The 21,834-nt window shown below is 47.9% G+C and overlaps 2 protein-coding genes across 2 annotated transcripts; one reads left to right on the forward strand and one right to left on the reverse strand.

The window, feature by feature from the left end:
- The first annotated feature begins 117 nt into the window (after positions 1–117).
- Positions 118–2,870, forward strand: LOC143001863 (aquaporin-8-like). Its single transcript, XM_076151704.1, has 5 exons — positions 118–310; positions 587–713; positions 832–1,016; positions 1,151–1,279; positions 2,726–2,870. Exons 1-5 carry the CDS (start codon positions 138–140, stop codon positions 2,868–2,870), a joined length of 759 nt encoding a protein of 252 aa, XP_076007819.1. The 5' UTR covers positions 118–137.
- On the reverse strand, positions 2,265–11,296 carry hs3st3l (heparan sulfate (glucosamine) 3-O-sulfotransferase 3-like). The gene is made up of 3 exons (XM_076152036.1): positions 10,470–11,296; positions 3,492–3,721; positions 2,265–3,391 (listed from the first exon to the last, which is right to left on the reverse strand). Exons 1-3 carry the CDS (start codon positions 10,943–10,945, stop codon positions 3,003–3,005), a joined length of 1,095 nt encoding a protein of 364 aa, XP_076008151.1. The 5' UTR covers positions 10,946–11,296; the 3' UTR covers positions 2,265–3,002.
- Between the last annotated feature and the right edge of the window lie 10,538 nt (positions 11,297–21,834).

The raw sequence follows: 21,834 nt of genomic DNA on the forward strand, positions 1-21,834 counted from the left end.
GTGTCGTAAACAGAGCAGCTACTGGTCTCCAGGGGAACACCTTAGTCTGGATGAGGCGTGAAGAATCTAAGCCAAAGGTCCTCAGACTCTCCGGTCAGGACTCTGGAGAGCCGGAGAGGGACCAGAACTAGCTCAGCATGGGCGTGTGTGAGCGATGTGTGTGGCCGTGCCTGGCTGAGCTGTTTGGGACGATGCTGTTTGTGTTTGTGGCGTGTTCGTGTGTCATTGACAACACTGACGGTGTCACACAACCTGCTGTGGCACAAGGACTGGGACTGACAGCTCTGATCTTCCTGCTGGGAAACATCAGGTGAAGACTTCTGACCTTAAATGATCTCTTAGGTTTAGTTCAAACCAGTGAAACGTTGAAAAACACACAGGTGAGTGAACCGGCAGCCTATAGACTCAATCAGTGGCTCGCAAACGTAAAATGTAAAAAATGATGACAGTAATACATGAGACAGTGAGGGACGCAGAGAATCAAAACAACTGAAATCTATGGAAGGCCTCTTCATGCTTCTCTTCCTCATCATGCTTTGACAAACACGTAATTAATGTGTGTGTGTGTGTGTGTGTGTGTTTTCAGTGGAGGACACTTTAACCCTGCAGTGTCTCTGAGCGTCTACCTGTCTGGACAGATAGAGCTGCTCCTGCTGCTGCTCTATATCCTGGCTCAGGTGGCTGGAGCCATGATCGGTGCTGCTTTGGCCAAGGTCAGGAAAAGTCAAACCCAAGGAAATCAGAAACCTGCACTGAGCAGAATGTCAGATGTTAGAGCTTCTGTTTATTCTACTCTCTGAATCATTGACTCTCTCTCCTATCTCAAAACAGTGGATTCACCCTCTGGTGGATTATGCTGCTTCCTCCACAGGTGTGTGTGTAGCCATCTTATCAGAGGCCATAATGACCCTGTCCCTCAGCACCATGGTGTGTTTGTTGGCCATCAACAGCCATTCAGGATTTTACCTGGCTCCTTTCTGCGTGGGCCTCACTTTGACCGGCTGCATCCTGGCAGGGTGAGCAGGAACCGCGGGGCCAGCCGGGAATCAGGGCTCCTGTGCTCTTGTGCTGCATGACGAAACAACAATGTGAGCCGTAGTGTCTGATGTCTGCCCGTGTTACAGCTCAGTGCTGCTTCCTGTGCTTTCAGAGCCTTGGTGTCCGGAGCTTGTATGATCCCTGTCCCAGCCTATGGTCCTGCAGCGGATGACAACCACTGGAGCTGGATCTACTTGGTGGGACTCAGCTGTGGTGCTCTGCTCATTCTTAGCTTCATCAGGTATTTACAGCAATGTTACAATATCGGTTTGGTGACAAGATGCCTACTTCTGTCCAAATCAATCTCTCTCTCCTTCTCTCTCTCCTCCTCATGCAGGTTCTTGTTCCGTGACCCGGAGACTCCACTTGTGAATGCTTGTGACTCCACTTGTGTTGAAAAGAAACCTGAATGTATGGAGGGACAGAGAAGCTCCCAAATTGTTTAAGTGATATTGTCTACAGTTTGATGTTATTTAAAATTGTATCTGTTCATAAGAACGTTTGTAGACCTGCCTGTATTCAGCCAACTTCTGCTTCTGCTTCTACAAAGCTGCGGTTGCCAATGTTCGGTTCAAAGTCCTCCAATGGAAATCAAGGATAGCTTGATTGGGTTTTATAAAGCAAATAATGAAGGGGAATTTAGTCCACAAAAAAGCTAGATTACAAACATACATTATAAACTCCTGTTCCACCTCAAATGAGGCAGTGAGTAAATGATTAATGATTCAGATACACGGCTCATATCAGCAGCCTGGGTGTGTGTGTGTTTGTGTATGTGCTTGCTGGACTCCTCTTGTGTTCTTTTGTTCCGTTCTATTTGAATGTACCTATCAAAGATGAGACATGAAGAGTTTCATCAAAATAAAGCTGCAACTTGTTTTTACGCTCTCTCCGCTGCTTCCTTTGTTTGTCCACAGGAGGGCGCTGATGTCTCATTCTAGCAGACTGGTGGATTTGTGCATTCTGCAGGCAAACACTTACACTCATTGCATTTTGCTTAAAAATACTTTAATTGTTTCTAAGCCTCTCAAACTAGTGCAAATACATGCAAACCGAAAATCCCTGTAAGCCGACTGTGAGCCTGAACGCCTCATACGCGCCCTTTGCCAGTTAATGACCTACGCCTTGATTTTGACCCCGTCTTGTTTTGGTTCCTCCTCCAGTAGTCCGTTGACTGATGCTCGGCGGTCTGCAGCGAGGCGAGTGAAGCGAAGCCGCCGCCGATCCAAAGGTGGCGACAGAAGCCGCCTCCCCTTTACCATTTACACACATTCATTATTCAGGAATTCAAAGCCACTCAGTCAAATCTGAGCCGGTACATAGATTCACCATTCTCTGCTGCTCGGCGCAGAAAAGATTCATCTCTCCCTTTTGGGGAAGAACGCTTGAAGGGTGAAGCTCAGTCTGTGTTCACTGATTGCCAACAGGATTTTTAAATTCTTAGTCTGTGACTGCAAGGTTAAAAAAAAAAGAAAAAAATGGAAATTCAGGAATGACAAAATGGAGCGGATGTGTTATTCTGTGTTAGTTTGGTCACAAAGACCAACTGGAGTTCAGATCAGGATAGAACTGCACTCTGTGATTCACCGCTCAGCCTCCACATGTTTACCAGAACAAAGCAGGACCGTCAGACAATATGAAGACCGCTACAAGGACAGGAAGTGGGTCTGGTGTTGTGTTCTGCTAGAGTGAAACACGGGTTCCATCTAAAGCAGGAGCTGTGTGAGGAGCAGCCAGGTTCACACCAGGTCCTGGTAACCGTGGCTGCCTGGACTTCCTGCTTCCTTCAGTTCGATGACAGAGTTACAATCAGTGTAGCACCTCCTCACTGAACATCTGTCTTATAAATGATGCCGCTGCAATGATTCATCTCCCTCTGCTGGTCAGAGGCAGAGAATTCATGGTCTCTGTGTCTCAGTCTCTGGTGGGTCTGCTGAGGCTTCTACCCAAATCAGCAGCAGGTGTCACTGCCATCCAAAGTCCTGGCCCGCCATTTGATAGAAGCGCTGGTTGTGCGGCTTGTAGAAATCCCTCAGCCTCTGCATCACCTCAGGGTCAATGTGAGCGTGCGTCCTGCCCTTCGTCTTCCCCAGACAGTGAGGTTTACTGCTGCCCTCTGGCTTCTTCAGGCAGGGGAACCCTTTCGTCTTGTTGAAGTAGAAATGCTTGTCGGTGACGATCCTCTGCAGGCCCAGGAAGTCCTGGACTCGTCCCAGTTCTCCCGCCGGGTCGGATATGAGCCTCTCCCCGCTGACCAGGTGGATCTGACTGCGGGGGAACCAGGCCAGCCAGCGCTCCAGGTGCTGGGCGTACATGCCGATCCACAGCGGGCTCCAGAGAGAGTCGATCTGACCTGCAGCCAAAGCAGACACAAGCAGAAACTCAGAATGACCGTTGCTATGAGAACACCTCCTCGGCACTACAGAAAGGTTTAGCAGAGTTGTGTGCTGTACCTGTGGTGCGGTTCTTGAAGGCCAGGCTCTCAAACGGAGGGATGTCAGGCGTCTTGCTGATGATCTGTGTGTAGTCCGATATGGCTCGGGTCACGGGGTCACGGACGACCACGATCAGCTTCACGTCCCGCGACATGGAGTGGACTCTTGCGGGCGTTTCCACGGTGACAAAGTAGCGGGGCGTCTTCTCCATGACGATCTGTCCGTCCAGGGCTTTGGGCATCATGCTCCTGGAGGCAGAGGACGACACGGCCACAGATCAGAGAGAAGCAGGAAGGGAGGTTTCTGTTGTATGAGCACGTTTACATTAGTCTGAGACTGACAGGCTGTTTGGACAGGATTCAATGGAAACAATGTTTAATTATACATCACAAGAGGAAGAACATCTATAGAGGGCAGATTCAGGTGTAGGTTTGGATACCTGAGCTCTGCTTCTATGCTTGATTTAGATGTAACGTGATCCTGATCTGACGCTGTGCAGGCGTGCGTTTTAAAGGCCTCCTGCTCAATAACAGAGCGCCGGCCCCGACAAGGAGACCAATCACATCCAATCTGTCCAGGGAGAAACTTTTCTGTGCAATTGATCCAGACTGCGTGCAAGCGACACGTCGATATCCTGTCCCTGTCGCCTTTCAGCTGCCAGAGGCCGCGGTTTGCAAGGTCGTCGTGGGCGACAGAGGCCGAGACAAAGTGAGGCGACATCTAACAAAACCGACATGTGGGCTGAGAAAAATGTTTCTGTCTGCCTGTTAGAGCTGCTGAAGCTACGAACTACAAGCTGCTCTCCTCACAAAGTACACACACACACCCACACACACAGGCAGATACACGTCATCCAGACACACACTGAGCTGACGGCGGCGCTACATAAACATAAAGTGGCTCCTTTACTGCTTCTCACCTCTGCCTCCACATCACAGGACGGCAGATGGGACTCATTTAGCAATTAATGACTCCAGAGGCTCCGCAGGACCGGCTGGAGACTTGGGAACATCTGTCAATGCACCTGCCCCACACCTGACCGCACACACACACACACACACACACACACACACACACACACACCGTCGGAAGCATGGCCAACTGTCAATCACGCATGTCATAACTTGACAATGTTACAGTAGAACTAAATGTCAATAATGTTGGACTGATGTCTCCGATTGAAGACATCAGTTAGTGAAAGAAGTTGAAATACAGCAAAGACGTAAAGAGGACGGAGAGGACGAAGAGGACGAAGAGGACGAGGACGCACAGTGAGGACAGGATGCTCCTGCTGTCCTCTGCTATCAGCTCAGGTTTCAGCTGTGCCTGCAACACGACCTCCTGTCAGAAACCCACCTCACACACACACACACACACACACACACACACAGACCATGAGTGATTTCATTTGATCTGATCAGTGTGATCCACCGCTTACCACCACTTAGCCTGAAGACTTCCCTTACCCTCTGCAAGAGGAGCCGCACTGTCTGTTACACACCCTCACACACACGCACACACACCCATGCACACAATAAGAGACATGTAGATAAGTCTGCACACACACGCCACAAAACACAAACACACACTCATTATTCAGTAATTAGTCGAGCATTTGCTATTGTGCTTCTGACCTCCCGATGGACCGATCTCTCTCACGGTCTACCACACAAATACACACACACACACACACACAGGCCGACATGCGTACACACACAAATATGCTCCAAAAACACATTAACCCCCCCCCCCTCCCCCCCCCTACACACACACACACAGGCCGACATGCGTACACACACAAATACGCTCCAAAAACACATTAACCCCCCCCCGTACACACACACACACTCCCTCCTCTGCAAACATAAAAGATGGGTGTGGTGGATTTTTATCAGACCTTTTAAAGCTTGAGTGTGTGTGTGCGTGTGCGTGTGCGTGTGTGTGTGGGTTTTAAATGAAAGGGGCGGCTGACTGATGAAGGAATGATGGGACGAGATACAAACGTGCCTCCATTAGCAATCTGCCTGTGAATAGCCCAGAGCCCACAGCATGACCTGAGCACAATAACAACCCCTTAAGAGCACCATCACACACACACACACACACACACACACACACACACACACACACACACACACACAGACACACGCTAATTAATGGGCAAGATTTGTGACAGCTTTTAATTAGCAAACACGTCTTTATTCTACGTTTGGCGCCTGAAGCACAGATTTGTGATCCTGGAGATGCAAACACGAAGACGAACAGATGAGGGAAGTCTGCAGCTCAGAGATGATGTCATCGCTCCAGAGAAACCTCAGACGGTGCCAGAAGTTATTCATTTATTAAGAATCATTCAGAACATTAGGATTTGTGTTATTTGGATCATTTATTTCCCTCCATTTCTGCCCTTTTCTCATCCGCATAAGACAATAGATTGATGACATCATAGGTCACAAGGTCACACACACAGCCTCTACACCTCCACCTGAAACTGAACTGAGCTGCATGGCACCGAACCAAACCAGTTTCAGAGACGCGTTGGAGGTTTGTGGCGTTTCGTGTGAACACAAAGGTCATCTCCACCCCACACACACATCCTCACACCTCCCCTTTATTAGGACGGCGTACAAGATCAAACATGCTGTGTGACGACAGAAGAGATGAGCCTCTTCTCCCCTCACACACACACACACACCTTTCTTTTCTCATCCATTTCCCAATATTTCACACGTCCTCCCCGGTGAATCAGCCCGGGCCGGCGGCGATCGAACCCGTGGGTGCTCAGAGTGGGCGTGTGTAGGTGGGGGGGGGGGCGTGTTGGATGTACACGCGTGGAGACGGACCCCAGGGTGGAGGAAGCTGTGGTGCCGCAGCGCTGGGGCCTCAGCTGGGACAGCGTGTGGCAGGTGGAGAGTGGGGGAGCGAGGACTCTCCGGAGCCCCATCAGTAGCATGCTGTGTCATGTGTATGTGTGTGTGTGTGTGTGTTAAACGTGGAAGTGATCGCTATGTGCGTCAGGATGAACGTGGGTGTGTGTGGATCAAAGGTGTGAAATCTGCTGTGTGTGTCTGTGTGTGTGTGTGTCCAAGAAGATGAAAAGCTAAGCGTGTAAGATTCATTTCTGTCTCCCGTGTCAGGCCGGAGTGTGTGTTCGCTCGTCCGTATGCATGCATGAGCGTGTGTGAAAGCGCTCATATGCGTGCTCGTGTATGTTTTGGGGGGCCGCTCATCTATTTCCCTGGTACGGGGGCCATTAAGGGGAGGATCCATTGTGGCTGTGCCCTGTCCACTTCCAGGAGACATCCATCATCCAGGGGCCCCCGACCCCCACCGCCTTTGATTTCCAACCCCCAGGGGAGAGCCTTAATGAGGGCCAGATCGCCCCACCCGTCTGGGCCTTATGGTGATCACAGCCAGTACAGTACTGGGATTGGATAGACCGCACCTGAACCCCCCCCCCCCCACACACACACACACACACACACACACACACACACACACATAAACAAAACGAGCACAGAAGCAAAGTCGAAGCGCAGCAAAGAAAGAAAATATCCCAGCTTCTCGTTTCAGGTTGACACGAGGACGTTCAATCATATTTTGCTTGACAACAACTACATTCAAAGCCAACCAACGAAAAACCTTAACCCCGCTTGTCCCTGCTCTCCCCCTCCTCCTCCTCCTCTTCCTCCTCCCTCAGGATGGACAAATCTGATTCATCAGAAAATCCACCTTTCATGTTTGCTGCTAATTTCCGCCCACCGAATCCTGCAGGAACATCAAATGTCTTGGCAGCTATTCTTCTGCGATTTGCATGGCAATTATATCCCAGCGTAAAGAACACACACACACACACACACACACACACACGCACACACACACACTCACGCAGCCTCATGTGCTGTGTCACGGCAGGACAAAGGCTGCAGTGTATGGGTATGAATTTAAAGAGCCTCTGTAATGAGCGACATATGAATTGCAAATGAAACAAAGCATCCGACTCTGGAAAATTGGAGATGTGACCACAGTACAGTAAATTACGTCTGAACTAAGTCGCTGAAAGAGTTTTTAGTGTAAGTTGGAGCGTTTTGGAGACATTTGGTGCTCACTTACCCTTTACCCTGGTACGTTAAAGCCTCTATAAGCTCCTCGTCATAAACGTACAAGCTTTTATTGTGACGAGTGCAACTTCAAACTGCACTGATGAAGAACTGGTGACATGAATCATAAAGGACCATTGGAAGGATTGGAATGGAGTTGGGATGTCATTTTGGGTGTTGTGATTATAAAACCTCTTCCTTCCTTCCGTTCATAAGAGTAAAGTTGCACAAAACCAAGAATCATTCCAGCCGATTGCCTTACAAGGTCATCACTTCCTTTAAACGGCGCCGCGCTCTCTGTGAATTTTTAAGAAATCAATAGGAAACAGCAGAGACGCCCGCTCCCTCTGAGGACGGAGCTCTGACTGTAACTCCACGTCGATACTTCATTGATACGTCTCCTTCTACCTCCAGAACCGTAACACGCCACGTGCAGCGCCCCCCTCTGGTGGGCTCCGCCTGGCTGTGGCGTCCGTCCCCTGGGTTGAAGCAAAGGTCAGCGGAGATGTGTGAGGTTGCGGCAACACCGGCTTCACCCTTTCACCTCCGGCTCACCCCGATCTTATCTCCTCTACCTCTATTTAGCCCTCCCAGTCACTCATCTCCTTCCACTCGCCTGCCACCTTTCAGACGCCGCGGCGGGAAAGAATACAAACTGTGATGTTGAGTTCTAGCTGAGTAATTTTAATGGATTCCTTCAGAACTGCAGTGAGAGAGAGAGAGAGAGAGAGAGAGAGAGAGAGAGAGAGACAGAGAGCGAGAGAGTGGCGTGTAACATGACCCCTCTGTGCCTATGTGGGGGGATTATGCCAATGTAGGACGAAGCTTCCTGCTAATTGTAATAGAAGCCGAGCTGACCAGAGCTAACCGCTCTAATGCAGGAGTCAACCCAAGGTCAGGGCGAGGAGATAGAGCTATCGATCCTCGAAAACACAGTCAGGAGGAAACTTCCAGTCCATCTCTGGGCTCATCTCTGCACCGCTCCAGATCCAATCTCCTCTCACAGCGCCATTAGTGGATCTTTGTCAGGGGCTCTGATCTCAATTGCCCTTGTGAGGCCAAATGTGAGTGAGTGATTCAGACGAAGATATAAGTACATCTCATCCTCCATTTGATTCCCCTGTGATGTCCTCAGAGACGGAGAAACGCCCAGAAAGGCAGCTCAGCCTCCATTTACTGATATGAAGCTGCAGCGTCAGTGCGGTGACGGCCATAAGAGAGAAGGAAGGACAGCAAACAGCATATTTACAATCGACAGACAGCGATACGGGCGGGAACGCTCAGTCAATTATTCCAGTGAATAATTTAGAGTTTGCAACTCCTGATGAAAAGGAGAAGAAAGGAAAGATTCTAATATTACAATCAATAAGCTGCAAAAGAAAAGTAAAGCTAATGACAAAAAGTTAAATACAACTAAAATGAAAAATAAAATAGAATAAAATAAAATAAAATAAAATAAAATAAAATAAAATAAAATAAAATAAAATAAAATAAAATAAAATAAAATAAAATAAAATAAAATAAAATAAATCTGGTCCTTGATGTAAACAGGCAGGTTTCCTTTGTCTTCTGTGTGTTTACTCTGGGTGTGTGCTGTTTGTTATGAACTGCTGTGAGCACATCATTAACTCCCACAGTAAAGTGACCCAGTCAGAGGTCAATTGACAGAGCTGACAGCGATGTCAAGTGGCTCGACATGCAGAGAGCCCCATCTGGTCCGAGGAGACAATCTGGTGCCACACACACACACACACACACACACACAGACAGACGTGTGGCAGAAGTTACAGACCATATAATGTTTTTCACACAATGTTTACGTCCTAAAGCTGAGTGTGAAATTCATCCTTTGATCTCCATGTACATCAAGGCTGAGAGGCCAAAGAGGCTCAAGCGGCTGTCAGTGATTTCATTAGAGGCTCCATGTCTGGAATGTTGATTGAGAAGTTCAATGCTTTCAAGTGAATAATTAGATGATTTTTGTTCAACACACCAACAAAACACACCATCAAAATCAGTTTTAAATTGATGAGGGCCTGCTTGGCGACTGTAAACTGGGTAACAGCACGACACACAATCCCGATCTGGATCCTCATCTAATCTGTCATATTTGCTGCCACGTGTGAGTCTATAGGTGTGTGCAATCACAGCACACAAGATAAACCTCAACCAAATATCCACCCAAATCCTGCGTCTGCTCCAAACTTTGGGTGACTTGAATGATTCCACATTTGTCTTCCTGGATCTCTCTCGTATGCACAGTTGAGTCTTTCTAAGTTTTCACTGAACAGACTGAGCGCAGAGCCACATGACAACAGTAACATCTGGCTCAGGCTGCAGAGATGATTACACTGCTGCTCTGTGAGAACTCATCCTGCAAGGCCTCTCTCTCTCCCTCTCTCTCCCTCTCTCTCTCTCTCTCCAATACACACACACACACATATGCACACACATGCACAGATTGGCAGAGGCAGATGGCAGAGCCTCTTTGACTGTCACCTAAACCTCCACGGAATGGCTGCGAGTATGTTTAGGAACACAAATAACGACAGGATTTAGATTTTTGAATGGAGCTGAAGACTCTTAATTGGCTCCAACTTACATTACATAGAATTAAAATCCCCCACTTGCACAGGCACACAAAGACAAAGACTCAAGTAAATGTCAATCATTTTATGATTACAAGATTCCATCACTGAGCTGCCTGCAGCACATAAAGATGGACAGTGTGTGTGGACCAGTGAGAACACGGTTTATAAGAGACAGGGAATGTGCAAATAGACATATTTTGATGGTAAAAGTGCGGAATCTAAGTCACTATGGAACGAATAAAGAGGATTTGCACTGGAACCAAGCGTAAACTAGAGCTTGAGTGATTTGCGTAGCGTGTGCTTACCTGTACCACTCCAGTCCCCGTGCGTAATGCCGGTCAAAGAAGTGCGGTTCCGAGCCCAGTGCGCGGATGTCCGGGTGGAGCCTGAGGAACTCCAGCAGAGCTCTGGTGCCCCCCTTCTTGACCCCTATGATCAGGGCCTGGGGTAACCTCCGGGTTGCTGTCCATTCCTTCCCCGAGCTATTCGCCTCCAGCCCGGGGTGCCCACTGAACGCGCCCTCGCCAATCGCGGCGGAGGCGTCCGTGGAGACGCCGGTGCCGTTCCTGTCGTACAGCCATCCCGGCGTGAGGGGTTTGGTGTCCGGGCTTTCAGTCACGTCCGACTCGCAGCATCCAGCGAGGAGATAAACCAGGGAGAAGCAGAGGATGCTCAGAGAGGACGCGATGGTGAGCCGGTGGAAGATCCGCCGCAGGTCCGCGCTCGGGTGGTGAAGATGATGATGGTGGTGGTGGTGGTGGTGGTGGTGAAAAGCTGCCATCCCTCAGAGATCCATGTGGGATTTGAGGCCATTCTACCGCAAAATCCAGCTCACATCCCGCCGCCGGTGACACTCTGCGCTCCGGTAACTCTTGGAGAGTCCGCTCCAAGGCGCGCCGCTCCCCTCCACTTGCGCCTCATTTCTGCGCGCCCGGTGCCCCTCCAAGTGCCAAACCGGTGTTCCCCACTAAATCAACGGAAGTTGTTTCTGCGTGACATCCAGCATGTGAGCCCACTTACCAGCCGAGCGACGTGGGGAGAAGAATAAAGCTTTAATATCCGAGCAGTCAGTGGGGATCTCTCTCTCTCTCTCTCTTTACACTCCACGGGATTACTCTCTCTCTCTCTCTCTCTCTCTCCCCCCCCCCCCCCCCCCTCCCTCTCCCTCTCCCTCTCTCTCCCATAAGGTACCTTTGATTGGAGGGTCATGGCCAGAGGCGGGTTTAATTCCACAGCATTATTTATTGGGCTGGCCTGGGATGGATCCAGATGATGCTGATCATGTCCCAGACCCCAGACGTGTCATTATCACTCCCATCTAATATGATTGATTCATTCACATGCTGCCATACAGTATATTGTCCCCCTGCAGCCTTCTGTCCCTGCATCTAATAACAATTCTCATCAAAATGTTTCATGTACCAAATGGTTTAGTGGGTGGGTCCAAGTGAGCTCGGGTGCAGGGAGCCTGAACCAATGTGGGTCATTCCTGCCATTAGGATTTAGGTTTTTCACACTCAGCTGACAACTCTGCACTCTAAGACTGATCACATAATTGGCTTAGTGGTCAGACAGCATTAGAACTATAAGGTGCAGCTGCCAATAGTTCACCGGTCTGATCCCCAGAGGACAGTCTGAGTGGAGGAAACACCTTCAGACTCTACAAATGCTTTCCAAATACAGTACTGTTACATTTTTACATATTTTTCAAAGATCAAATATAATGTAACCTTCAGTGTTTGGGTCAGATTTGATCCAATTTGATGTGTGTACATGTCAGGGTCATCAGAGGCTCAAATAAAGGAAATAGGCATGAGTGGCTACTGTTCATCTTCATGTAGCAGAAAGTGCATCAATATTCAAGAAAAACATCTAAACGCAGAGGGAGAGAGATGATTTAGAATGTGATGATGAAACAAAATCGTAACTAGATAAGAAGAAGATAACTGAAGAGACATTTTTAGTTTTTTGTCTTTCCTCTCCAATGTTTCTCAGATGTTTGTTCCTCAGTTTCGGTCCTTACGTAAAAAGCTTCATCTCCACTTTTCATCTGATCAGAAGCTCCAGCAGCCTCAGTATGGAAGAACAAAGTGATCTAAGATGGACGTGGTTTTAAAATAAATGATGAATGAAGATATAATGTGCTGATTTACAGCACAGGATGAGAGCGTAGTTTGGATAAATGGATGGTTGATCTGGTGCATTAGCAGAGGCCTGTGTGTTGCGGTGCAGTAGCAGGTTAGGGAGCTCTGCGATGTTGGCTTGTATTATTGCAGAGTGCACAGCTAAGGTACAGATAATAGCTCATAGGAGACTCGTTAGTTTCCCTCTTCCAACCACATGTGCATGTGCTCAAGCTTGCGCACACACACACACACACACACACACACACACACACACACACACACTTCATGTTCCATTTGGCTTACCCCTGTCATTATCCCAGAGCAGATGTGACCCGTGTCATAAAACCTCTGCATTGTCCTGCAATGAGACTAAAATGTTCTGACGTCTATTTTCAACAACTGTCATAGATAAAACTTTTGTGTTTGATTATTCTGTGCCAAAACAAATTGTCCAATTTAATCACTTAAGCCCAGAGGGGAAGAACATTACCTTTGCACTTTCTGCATATTTCTTGTTCTACTGAGCTCCTTCTGGCATGCAGCATCACAGATAATACAGGAATGAATCTGGAGCATTCAAAGTGAAAGTTGTTCTTGTTGTTCTTTGCTCTTTCTCACTGTTCATGCAGGCTGTGAGGCTCTGTTTCTGACTTTCTGTGGGTAAGGACAGTAACCACCTCCCTTCCAATCTCTTCCAGCTGCTTGTCACACCACAAATCAGAGGTCAGTCTGGGTTATTGTCTTTATTAGGAATCTTGACGTCCCCTTAATTGCGGAAACTGAATGACATACAGTTTAAAGTAATGATATATTTTGTGACAATTAAGTTTTATTCATCATTTTTCCATCACAGTTAGAGCAAAAGCTTGTATGATTCAGTCTGACTGATAGTATTGACGGTCTGTGGTGTTTCCTGTCTCATTAACACGTTATTGATCTCTCGCTCCGGTCGCCGTCAGACTGTAGAAATGAATTTCCTCGGTAAACCAACAATCCTCAGATCCAGCCAGTGTTCTCATTTAATGTGTGTCTGCTGTGTGTGTGTGTGTGTGTGGGGGGGGGGCAGCTGAGACACCAGACCCCCTGCTGCGTCATCATAAAACATAATTCCCTCCTTTGCTATTAAGTGAAAGGTGTTAGAGGAAAAGAACTTTGGACCCCAGGATCAAGTCGCAGTTATTCTGAAATGATAAATGACAGCGAACAAACGTCTATCAATGCAGTGAAAACTCTGCTCTGCCCGACTGACCCTGAAATAAGGAAATCATTACAGGACCAATATTTCAATAAGCTCCAGTGTCACCGTGTCGCCTTTATCCCACATGGAGAAACCTTTATTAAAAGGCCAACGCTCACATCTAGACACAGACATTACAAAGATGACGTGCGTGTATAAACTGATGGCTCTCTCTTCCTGTTTCCTGTTTATTCTCCCCGCAAACCTTCTCTCCATGGATCAGGAGGCAAGGTCATCAAGGTGAGATTGTGCGTCTTTTGTCTGAGGTCGCACCCGGAAGATTGCTCCATGATGAAGTGGTGGCCTATAAAAGCGTGACCCCGGGGTCAGGGCCGGAGGAGAGGCAGTGATTCATTATCCGGCGCTGGGATGTGAGAGACTGATTAATACACCTCTGCATCGCGCCGCCGTGCGAGGAGGAGGAGGATTTAGAAATGCTTGTCTGGCAGCACGAGCGCGTTACTAAAACGCTTTCACGTCTGACTCGTCTCAGGTCTGCGTCTTTGTCTTCACACTCGCTCATCATTCTCTCAGCTTAATGCAGCAGAATTCCCTCAAAATCAAACCATTTGTCTTTTACCTTAAACCCCCGCGCTCCTGCATCCGTCATCCCTCCGCTGAGTGACGGTCTAATTAGAGTTAAAGTAATGGTGTATGTAATCAAGGCTAAATTAGGGCCATAAGTCACTCAGCAGAGAGCGTTATACCTCCAAGCCAATCACTGTAGCAAACTAATGAAGCACGCTGGCTGACCGGTGACCTCGCCATCCATTTCCAACATAAGGACCTGAATTAACGTCTCTCATCACCGCAGGCTGAGCTCAAGTGTTCAAGTCGTAAGCTTCTGAACACAGAATCACAGTCTGTTCAACCAACCAGCTCTGAAATGTCCTTTCATTTCTATATGGCAGCTAAAATATGGGTAAGATGGGAAAGGGTAAATAAATGGTTTCGGTCTTCATCCCCTCCTTGTTATCGGTTCTGTCACATTCTGTCCCCTCTTTTGCCACTTCTTGTTTTATTGTGAAACTCACAGTCTTGTCTCTGTTTCAGGCGTCTTCACTTCCTTCCCTCCCGTGCGATTACTGATGTCCTTCACCTGTGTCTCCTTGTCTCCTCCCCTGTCTTGTATCTGTACCCCTGTGTCTCAGATCCACCCTGCCTGTCCCCGAAGCCGCCTCTTGCCCGCTCCTTTGGATACCTCTGCCTGATCTAGTTAACGTTTTGTTGTGTTGAATCTGCGCTTGGCTCCGTCTGTTCCACCCATGACAGGTGCGACTTCATTCTCTGCCCAGCTGGACGTGAGGAGGAACAGGTAACATGGAGCTCTGGGTGCTTTAATGAGCCCTGGATGGGAGGCCGCGTCCTGCCAGAACCACACCCAGCACCTTCTCCACCTGTCGTCCAACCACACACTGTCCAAGAAAACACACACGGTGACCCAATGAAGTGTGTGTGTGTGTGTGTGTGCGTGTGAGTGACCCATGGGGTGAAGCAGGATGAGAGGTCAGTGCCAGATCAGAGCCGACACTCCAACAAGGGATAAGCTCTACTTATGCCGCTTCTGTGTGTGTGTGTGTGTGTGTGTGTGTGTGTGTGTGTGTGTGTGTGTGTGTGTGTGTGTGTGTGTGTGTGTGTGTGTGTGTGTGTGTGTGTGTGTGTGTGTGTGTGTGTGTGTGTGTGTGAGTGTGTGTGTTGAAGCATTTCCTTTGTGTCAGCCTGGGGCCTTTTCATTTGGATATGGTTTTGGTTTTAATGAGCGCGGTGCTTGTTAGACCCCTCGTGTCGTTGCTGTAATGAGGTTATTGTGCTGTGGTGAAATACAGGTCACGCTCCGACGATCCTCTCAGCTCTTTCAATTAAGGCTGCGCCGCTTTATTCTAGTATTTTCCAAACTACAATAAATGATTACATTCTAAAAACACAAACACAGATGTTCATCTTATTTCCTCTAGTAATTTCTTGCCGTGTAAGTGTAACAGTGCAAACACACGCGGGAGGAAATGACAGGTTTCTCTGTCTCGCCTCTTATTTTTCATGTATCAGGACATTTCCTCGCTTTGTTACAACCAAACCCCCCTTTGGTCTCTCAAGAGTTTCTGTCAGCACTTTTGGCTAAGTGATTCCTGAGTTGTGGCGCTGACCCACAGTTTGCTAACATCACCGGTGACCCCAAAGGAACGGTCGGTGTTGAACCAGCAGAGAAAAATAAATTAAGCTCACGCCAAACTGCGGCTATTAGTCTGAACTGCGATGAAGCCCAAAATGAGACTAAGTCATGCTGACCTGTTTACCTCCCTGTGTATTTGACCTCAAATGCCTTGCTCAGAGGTACCACAGTGGGCTTTGTGGATCCATTCCTCTTAGCAGGTCTCCTCCAGGTCTCTGGAGCAGGCGGGGGGTTTAATGGGCAGGCTAAGCCGAGCCTAATCTACCTTAATGCCCGTCTGCCGGTGCCGGTGCCACTATCAGCTGGCCTGCATCTCTGCTCCAGCGAGGCGGCGTGCAGGCTAATCAGCCCGGCCACACCCCTCAACCCCTCTGAAGTACAGGATTAACACGGCCTCGGCAGACGAGGGGTTATCACAGGGCAGGGCGCACAACGTTTACTGCTCAGGTTGGCACAGAGGCCCAGATGAGCCTGCAGGTTCTGCAATGACGCCTGGTTCGCCGGCGGTGTTTCTCTATGGATCCTAATGGAATAATAATGAATTGTAATTGCAGAAAGCCTCTCTGTGGGTCTCTATGCGTTCTTGGTATCGACCGTCTGCAGTCAGACGAAGCATGAACGCCTCACATTCAATATTGATTTGCCTCTTACAAGGAGAACCGGCGGCATGATGTATTTTTTCTGTCATTAAAATGTATTATTACGCTCGGAGCAATTGCACATGCATGAACACACACACGCACACGCACACACACACACACAGAAGCGTGCACAGGAACACACACATCACGGATCAGACTACATCCCTACAGATAACAACAGGTTAATGCCTTAGCACTGGGAGAGACAGAGCGCGAGAGAGAGAGAGAGAAAGTGTGTGTGTGTGTGAGCGACAGACCAGAGGAAACAGATTAGGACTACCTGCTGGAAACTCTGCCCCGGTTTCCGCAGGCTTCCACACGCATCTGTCTGCATTGTTGGACATGACGGTTGTAAAGAGAGAGAGAGAGATAGAGAGGGATTACAGCTCCCGCTCGCCCTGTGAGGGGAGGGCCACCGTGTAACTACATGGATGTGATCCAAGATAAATCTGTTATCCAAGGTCTGCACGGGGATCATCTCTGTGAGGGGATTAGAGGCGGAGAGGGAGAGAGAGAGGGTTCAGCGATATAGGAATAATCCCATCCATTTTCCTGCTTCACCTTTCCCAAAAGCTTCTCCTCATCACTGTGTGGCTCAAACCTGGGAAGCACAAATTCCCGACTCAATCCAGAGTTTACACCAAAACGAAACAATTCCTCCTCAAACTGGTTGATATAGATTTGTCTGAATAATTATTTCCAGGCCTCCATTGATGAAGGACTTTGCTGTTGTTGTCTAAAGTAATTAAACATGAGCAGACTCAATATGTCCCATAAACCATCATGCTTTTGTTCCACATGCCACAGACAAATGTTAAACATATTGGCCCATATGCATGTGGCTCAGAGTGTTTAATCAACATGTATTATTCATGACAGGAGGATTAAGTTCTCCCTCTCATCTTCCACAGCTGGATTATCACCTCCTTTGACCCCTGATATCAGGCAGATTACATCTATAATGTGTTTATGTCTCTGATCTTCATTTCATTATATTTGGGCCCCGAGTTAATGCCTACAAATTCCTCTCCTCTCCTCTCCTCCTCTCCTCCTCTCCTCCTCTCCTCTCCTTGTCTCCTCTCCTGACAGCAGCCCAGTAAGTAGCCATAGACTGATGACCTCGCCGGTCCCTGGGGTCATCAGCTCATTGGCCTTAACAGGACACACACATACAAGAATACAAATGTATACACATGGGTAGAACACACACATTCGACCATCCACTTGGAACATATGCACGAGCGCGCGCGTGTGTGTGTGTGTGTGTGTGTGTGTACCAGCTGCATGTATTCCCACTGAGACAGGAGCCCATCTGACTGAGCTGAGACATATGCTGCTCTCACTTAATGGATACACACATAAAGACACCACACACTTGTATCTGTGCACTTAACAGGCATACGTAGATGTATAACACAGACAAAGACTAGGTACACACACACACACACACACACACACACACACACACACACACACACACACACACACACACACACACACACACACACACACACACACACACACACCACACACACACCACACACACACACACAGTCTGTGGAGTTGTTCCTCATGCTGTTGTGTTTCTGAGGTTAGCGTTTCACGATGGTGGTCCTCACACCTTTACACGTTTGATTGATCACTGCGTCCCGTCCATTTTAGCTGCGGACCACATCCAGGATCTGTCCAGACAGACGCACACAGTGAGGCTGGTCAGAGTGAAGCCCGTCTCCCTGGGATATTGCGGTTATTGAATGCTTACAGGAAACGTTTCCGTAGTAAATTCAACATTATAAGATGAGTTAGAATCAGGCTCTGATCTCTGTCTCCCTGTGTGAGCGTCTCAAAGTCGGCCTTCCCATTATCTACACACTCTAATACTCCCAGAGAGACCCGGGCGGTTTGCCATTATTCCAGCCGAGCAGAGGAGATCACAGCCTGCAGCCCCCCCATCGATCCCCGAGTCCCCTGAGTCACACCAGCGTCCCTGTGGTGACCGGGAGCCGGGCCTCCGTCAGGATGGATAACAATCGCATATTCATCATATTATGATACAGTAACGCTGTGATGTCAGACAAGCATGGACTTTATACACTTTAGAAACAGATATGAGTGGAAGAACATGGAGGAAGTGTTGGACATGTGCTGTGAATGTGTCATTGGGATTTACAGAAACCGGCGTGTGTGTAGAGGCTGTAGATGGCAGCAGTGAACAGTTGGGGGGCCGAGGCAACCACCGTGGGCCTGATAGAGTCCAGAACCTGGTTCGGGTCCTTCAGGGAGCTGGGGTGTCTCATGGAGAGGGGTCAGGGTTTGAGCTAGAGGTCTGGCCCCAAGAAGTGACTCCAGAAAGTTTCCAGAGTGTGTTTCAGGCCTTGAGGAGTTAATTCATATACTGTAGCTTCTATAGTGGATGTTGGTTATAGGGTCGGATCCCTCAGCAGGCATTTCAGGTATTCATACGACTTCCCATAGAAAAAGGAGATGGGCCGTGTTTGTTGTTTACCTTTTGCAGTGTGGCTCTTGTTACGCTTAATCAGAATTCTGACGTCTGACTTTCATTGTGATGAAAATTGAAGAGGAAGAGGAAGAAGAAGGTTTTGTTGAGAGTCTTTGTGTCCTAACTAACTATGACACAAAGAATCCTGCTGAAAAACAACTTGCTAAATTGGCGCACATGTTCCCAACAAAGGCCAGTTTTTTTAATCTTCTTTTTTGTGTGTGTCCATTATACAGTTGGGCCTTCAGTCTGTCCTTTCAACGATTACCCAACAGCCCACATGGCGTCCATTCACCAGTCCAGAATAGACCTTCCTGCCCGGAGCCAACCAATGAAAAGGCAGAGTTCCACCAGCAGAAACACAACGGTTACCAGCCGCTCCTTTCATGACCAGTGATCCGAGACCTGTTAGTGACCATGCACACACTCCCACACACATACACTTTGGGCCTTCGGTGTGCTCTGAGTGCTAGTTCCTTGTGATTTACTCCATAAGAGGGATTATGGGTAATTACAGACTCTGTCGCTCATTTGTCCGTTCGAAATTATCGCATCAGAATTTATCCATGTGTCGCCGTGGAAATGAGAACAAACAGCATCTCAAGGGTGTCAGAGGAGATCCATAATATGTCACATAACAATATACATGTTAATGTGAGTGTGCTGGAGTGTGTGTGCGTTGCGTTCTCCCCTCTGAAGCAGCTTATGTAAGGACTTTCAGGCCCATCAAGGGTCGCTCTTATATGATCCTGGAGAAGTCGATGGCGAGGCTGAAGCACGCACGCCGCCTGAGACTGAGTGGATTTTTTTACTCCGCTCGCGAATCCAAAACATGTAGAAATCAAATCCTCTGATAAGCCGCCACTCAAGTCTCTCTGGGTGAGGAGACGGCAGCCCAAGGAGGCCAAAAAGGTGAAGAGCTGAGCCGAGGTCAGAGCTTCCAGCAGCGACGGGCTTTAGAAATCCCTGCTCGCCCGGTGCCCCTTCTGTTTCATTAGCCACCCCCCTCCCATTATCGCCTCCTTTAATTTAGATGAGGAGCCGGAGTGAGCATGTGCCTGTGTGTGTGTGTGTGTGTGTGTGTGTGTGTGTGTGTGTGTGTGTGAGGGGGATGGGGATGGGGAGGTGAATGCAGCGTTGGGACCATTGTTGTGTGTGTTGAAGTTTGCTTACTTATGTGTGCGCGACAGGATTCCGAAATTGTTCTTCCTCTCAAACAGCAGCAGACCTAATGACCTCGCTCTAATTGCACAGTGTCAATATTGTTGCATTTGGATTCCCATAGCTCTGATATAATATGCACAAAGAGAGATGGCTCATCAGAACTCAATACGCTGCAGCTTAGCAACTCAGCCCGGGAACATAAACACTGATATCAGGTTGCAAACTGTCACCAGCTGTATCATTTCTGCTATTTTCTTAAAATCTGCCGTGTGTCCGACGTGTCAAGTTTAATTTCTCTGTCGGAGCATCGATCGTTCTCCTGTTTTGATGTTTGCCTGCGCAGTAGTTTTCCCTTTCTGACGTTTATGCCACAACACAAAATGTGAGCCAGCAGCAGTTTCACAGACTCAAAACACAACACAAACTACAAGATGCACATATTTGTATCTACAGCGTTACTTAGTTGTTATAAGCTTTACTTCAGGGAACCTGGAAGTCCCCTTATTATCCGTTTTTGTTTTTGTGTTGTTTCTGGCTATTGCAAACATTTATATTCCAGCCCCTGGATTGGCTCAGGCTTAAGTTGTTCATTTTGACCTCATTCCTTCAATGATCACAGAAGATTACACATCAGATAATCAGTGGCTCACATAAAAGGCTTTGTTAACATAAACAAAAATGCACATTATTCACGGCAGCAGTAATACTAACTCATCAGCCCTGCGCATGACATTGAACATTGAGTTGTCACCCAATACATTGACTGATAATGGCCAGACAATCAATAGAGAGACTCGAACTTTATTAACGTCTCCAATTAGAGCCGGTGGGATCAATAAGGGCTCCGACACGCTGACATGGTGACACTGTGACAAAGAGCCTCAGCCGATGAGGAACGGTGGAAATTAAAACTCCAGCAGAGACAAAAAAGCTGCGTCCTTATCGAATGAATCAGAATCTATTTTCAGAACAAAGCTCGAGGAGTCGCACTGCAATCTTCCTTTGGTTTTTGTTGCATTTGCACGCAGGATTTTTGCTTTAACTCTCTCTCTCTATCTCTCTCTCTCTCTCGCTCTCGCTCTCTCTCGCTCTCTCTCGCTCTCTCTCTCTCGGAGTTCTGAGATGACCTTTGCTTGTGACATACAGTATCTCTGGTGTAGCTTGATCTGAGTGAAAGATAAGCATTTGTCTCTAAAAGTGGGACATTTGAAGGGTTATTGTAACATTCCAACTAAAGTGGGTATCTGCAGGCTTCTTCTTCTTCTGCTGTGAGGAGCTGCAATGTGCTTGGATTTATGAGAGATTAAGGCAAACTTTCCCCCCCGAGATTAAACATGTGCCATCTTTAAACCAAAGCAGAGTGGGGGATTAAGATGACTTCGCTGGCAGAAAATAAAATTCCTTCTGAAGATGACGTGAGGACTTAGATTATACCTTGAAAGAACTCTGTAATCCTGTGTGATTGTGCTCGGGATGACGTGATTGTGTGTGTGTCCAATCATTCTGACTTCAGTGTGTGTTGCAGATGAGGTAATGTACGTACATGCAGCATGTTTACAACGGTTGTAAAATAATGGTTTACAATCGCAAACTGTAAGCTTGGTCTGTGTGTGTTTACGGCTTTCAGTGTGAGTTGTGTTTACCAGTGCATATTGCTGGTTTGGACCCATTAGTTTGGAGCCATGAGTCAAAAGGAGCGTTTGAAGGCCAGTATTCATAATAATCGTTTTTTGAACCGCAGCCGATCGCTGATATTTTGTGCTGATATCCACATCTTAACATTCCACAAAGTATTTCATGCTTCCCCCAGAATTTTATTCTCAGCAGATCTT

This window comes from Genypterus blacodes, unplaced genomic scaffold (genome assembly GCF_046128005.1).
Source record: "Genypterus blacodes isolate CSIRO-AG114 ecotype Tasmania unplaced genomic scaffold, CSIRO-AGI_Gbla_v1 ptg000055l_1, whole genome shotgun sequence".
NCBI lineage: Eukaryota > Metazoa > Chordata > Actinopteri > Ophidiiformes > Ophidiidae > Genypterus > Genypterus blacodes.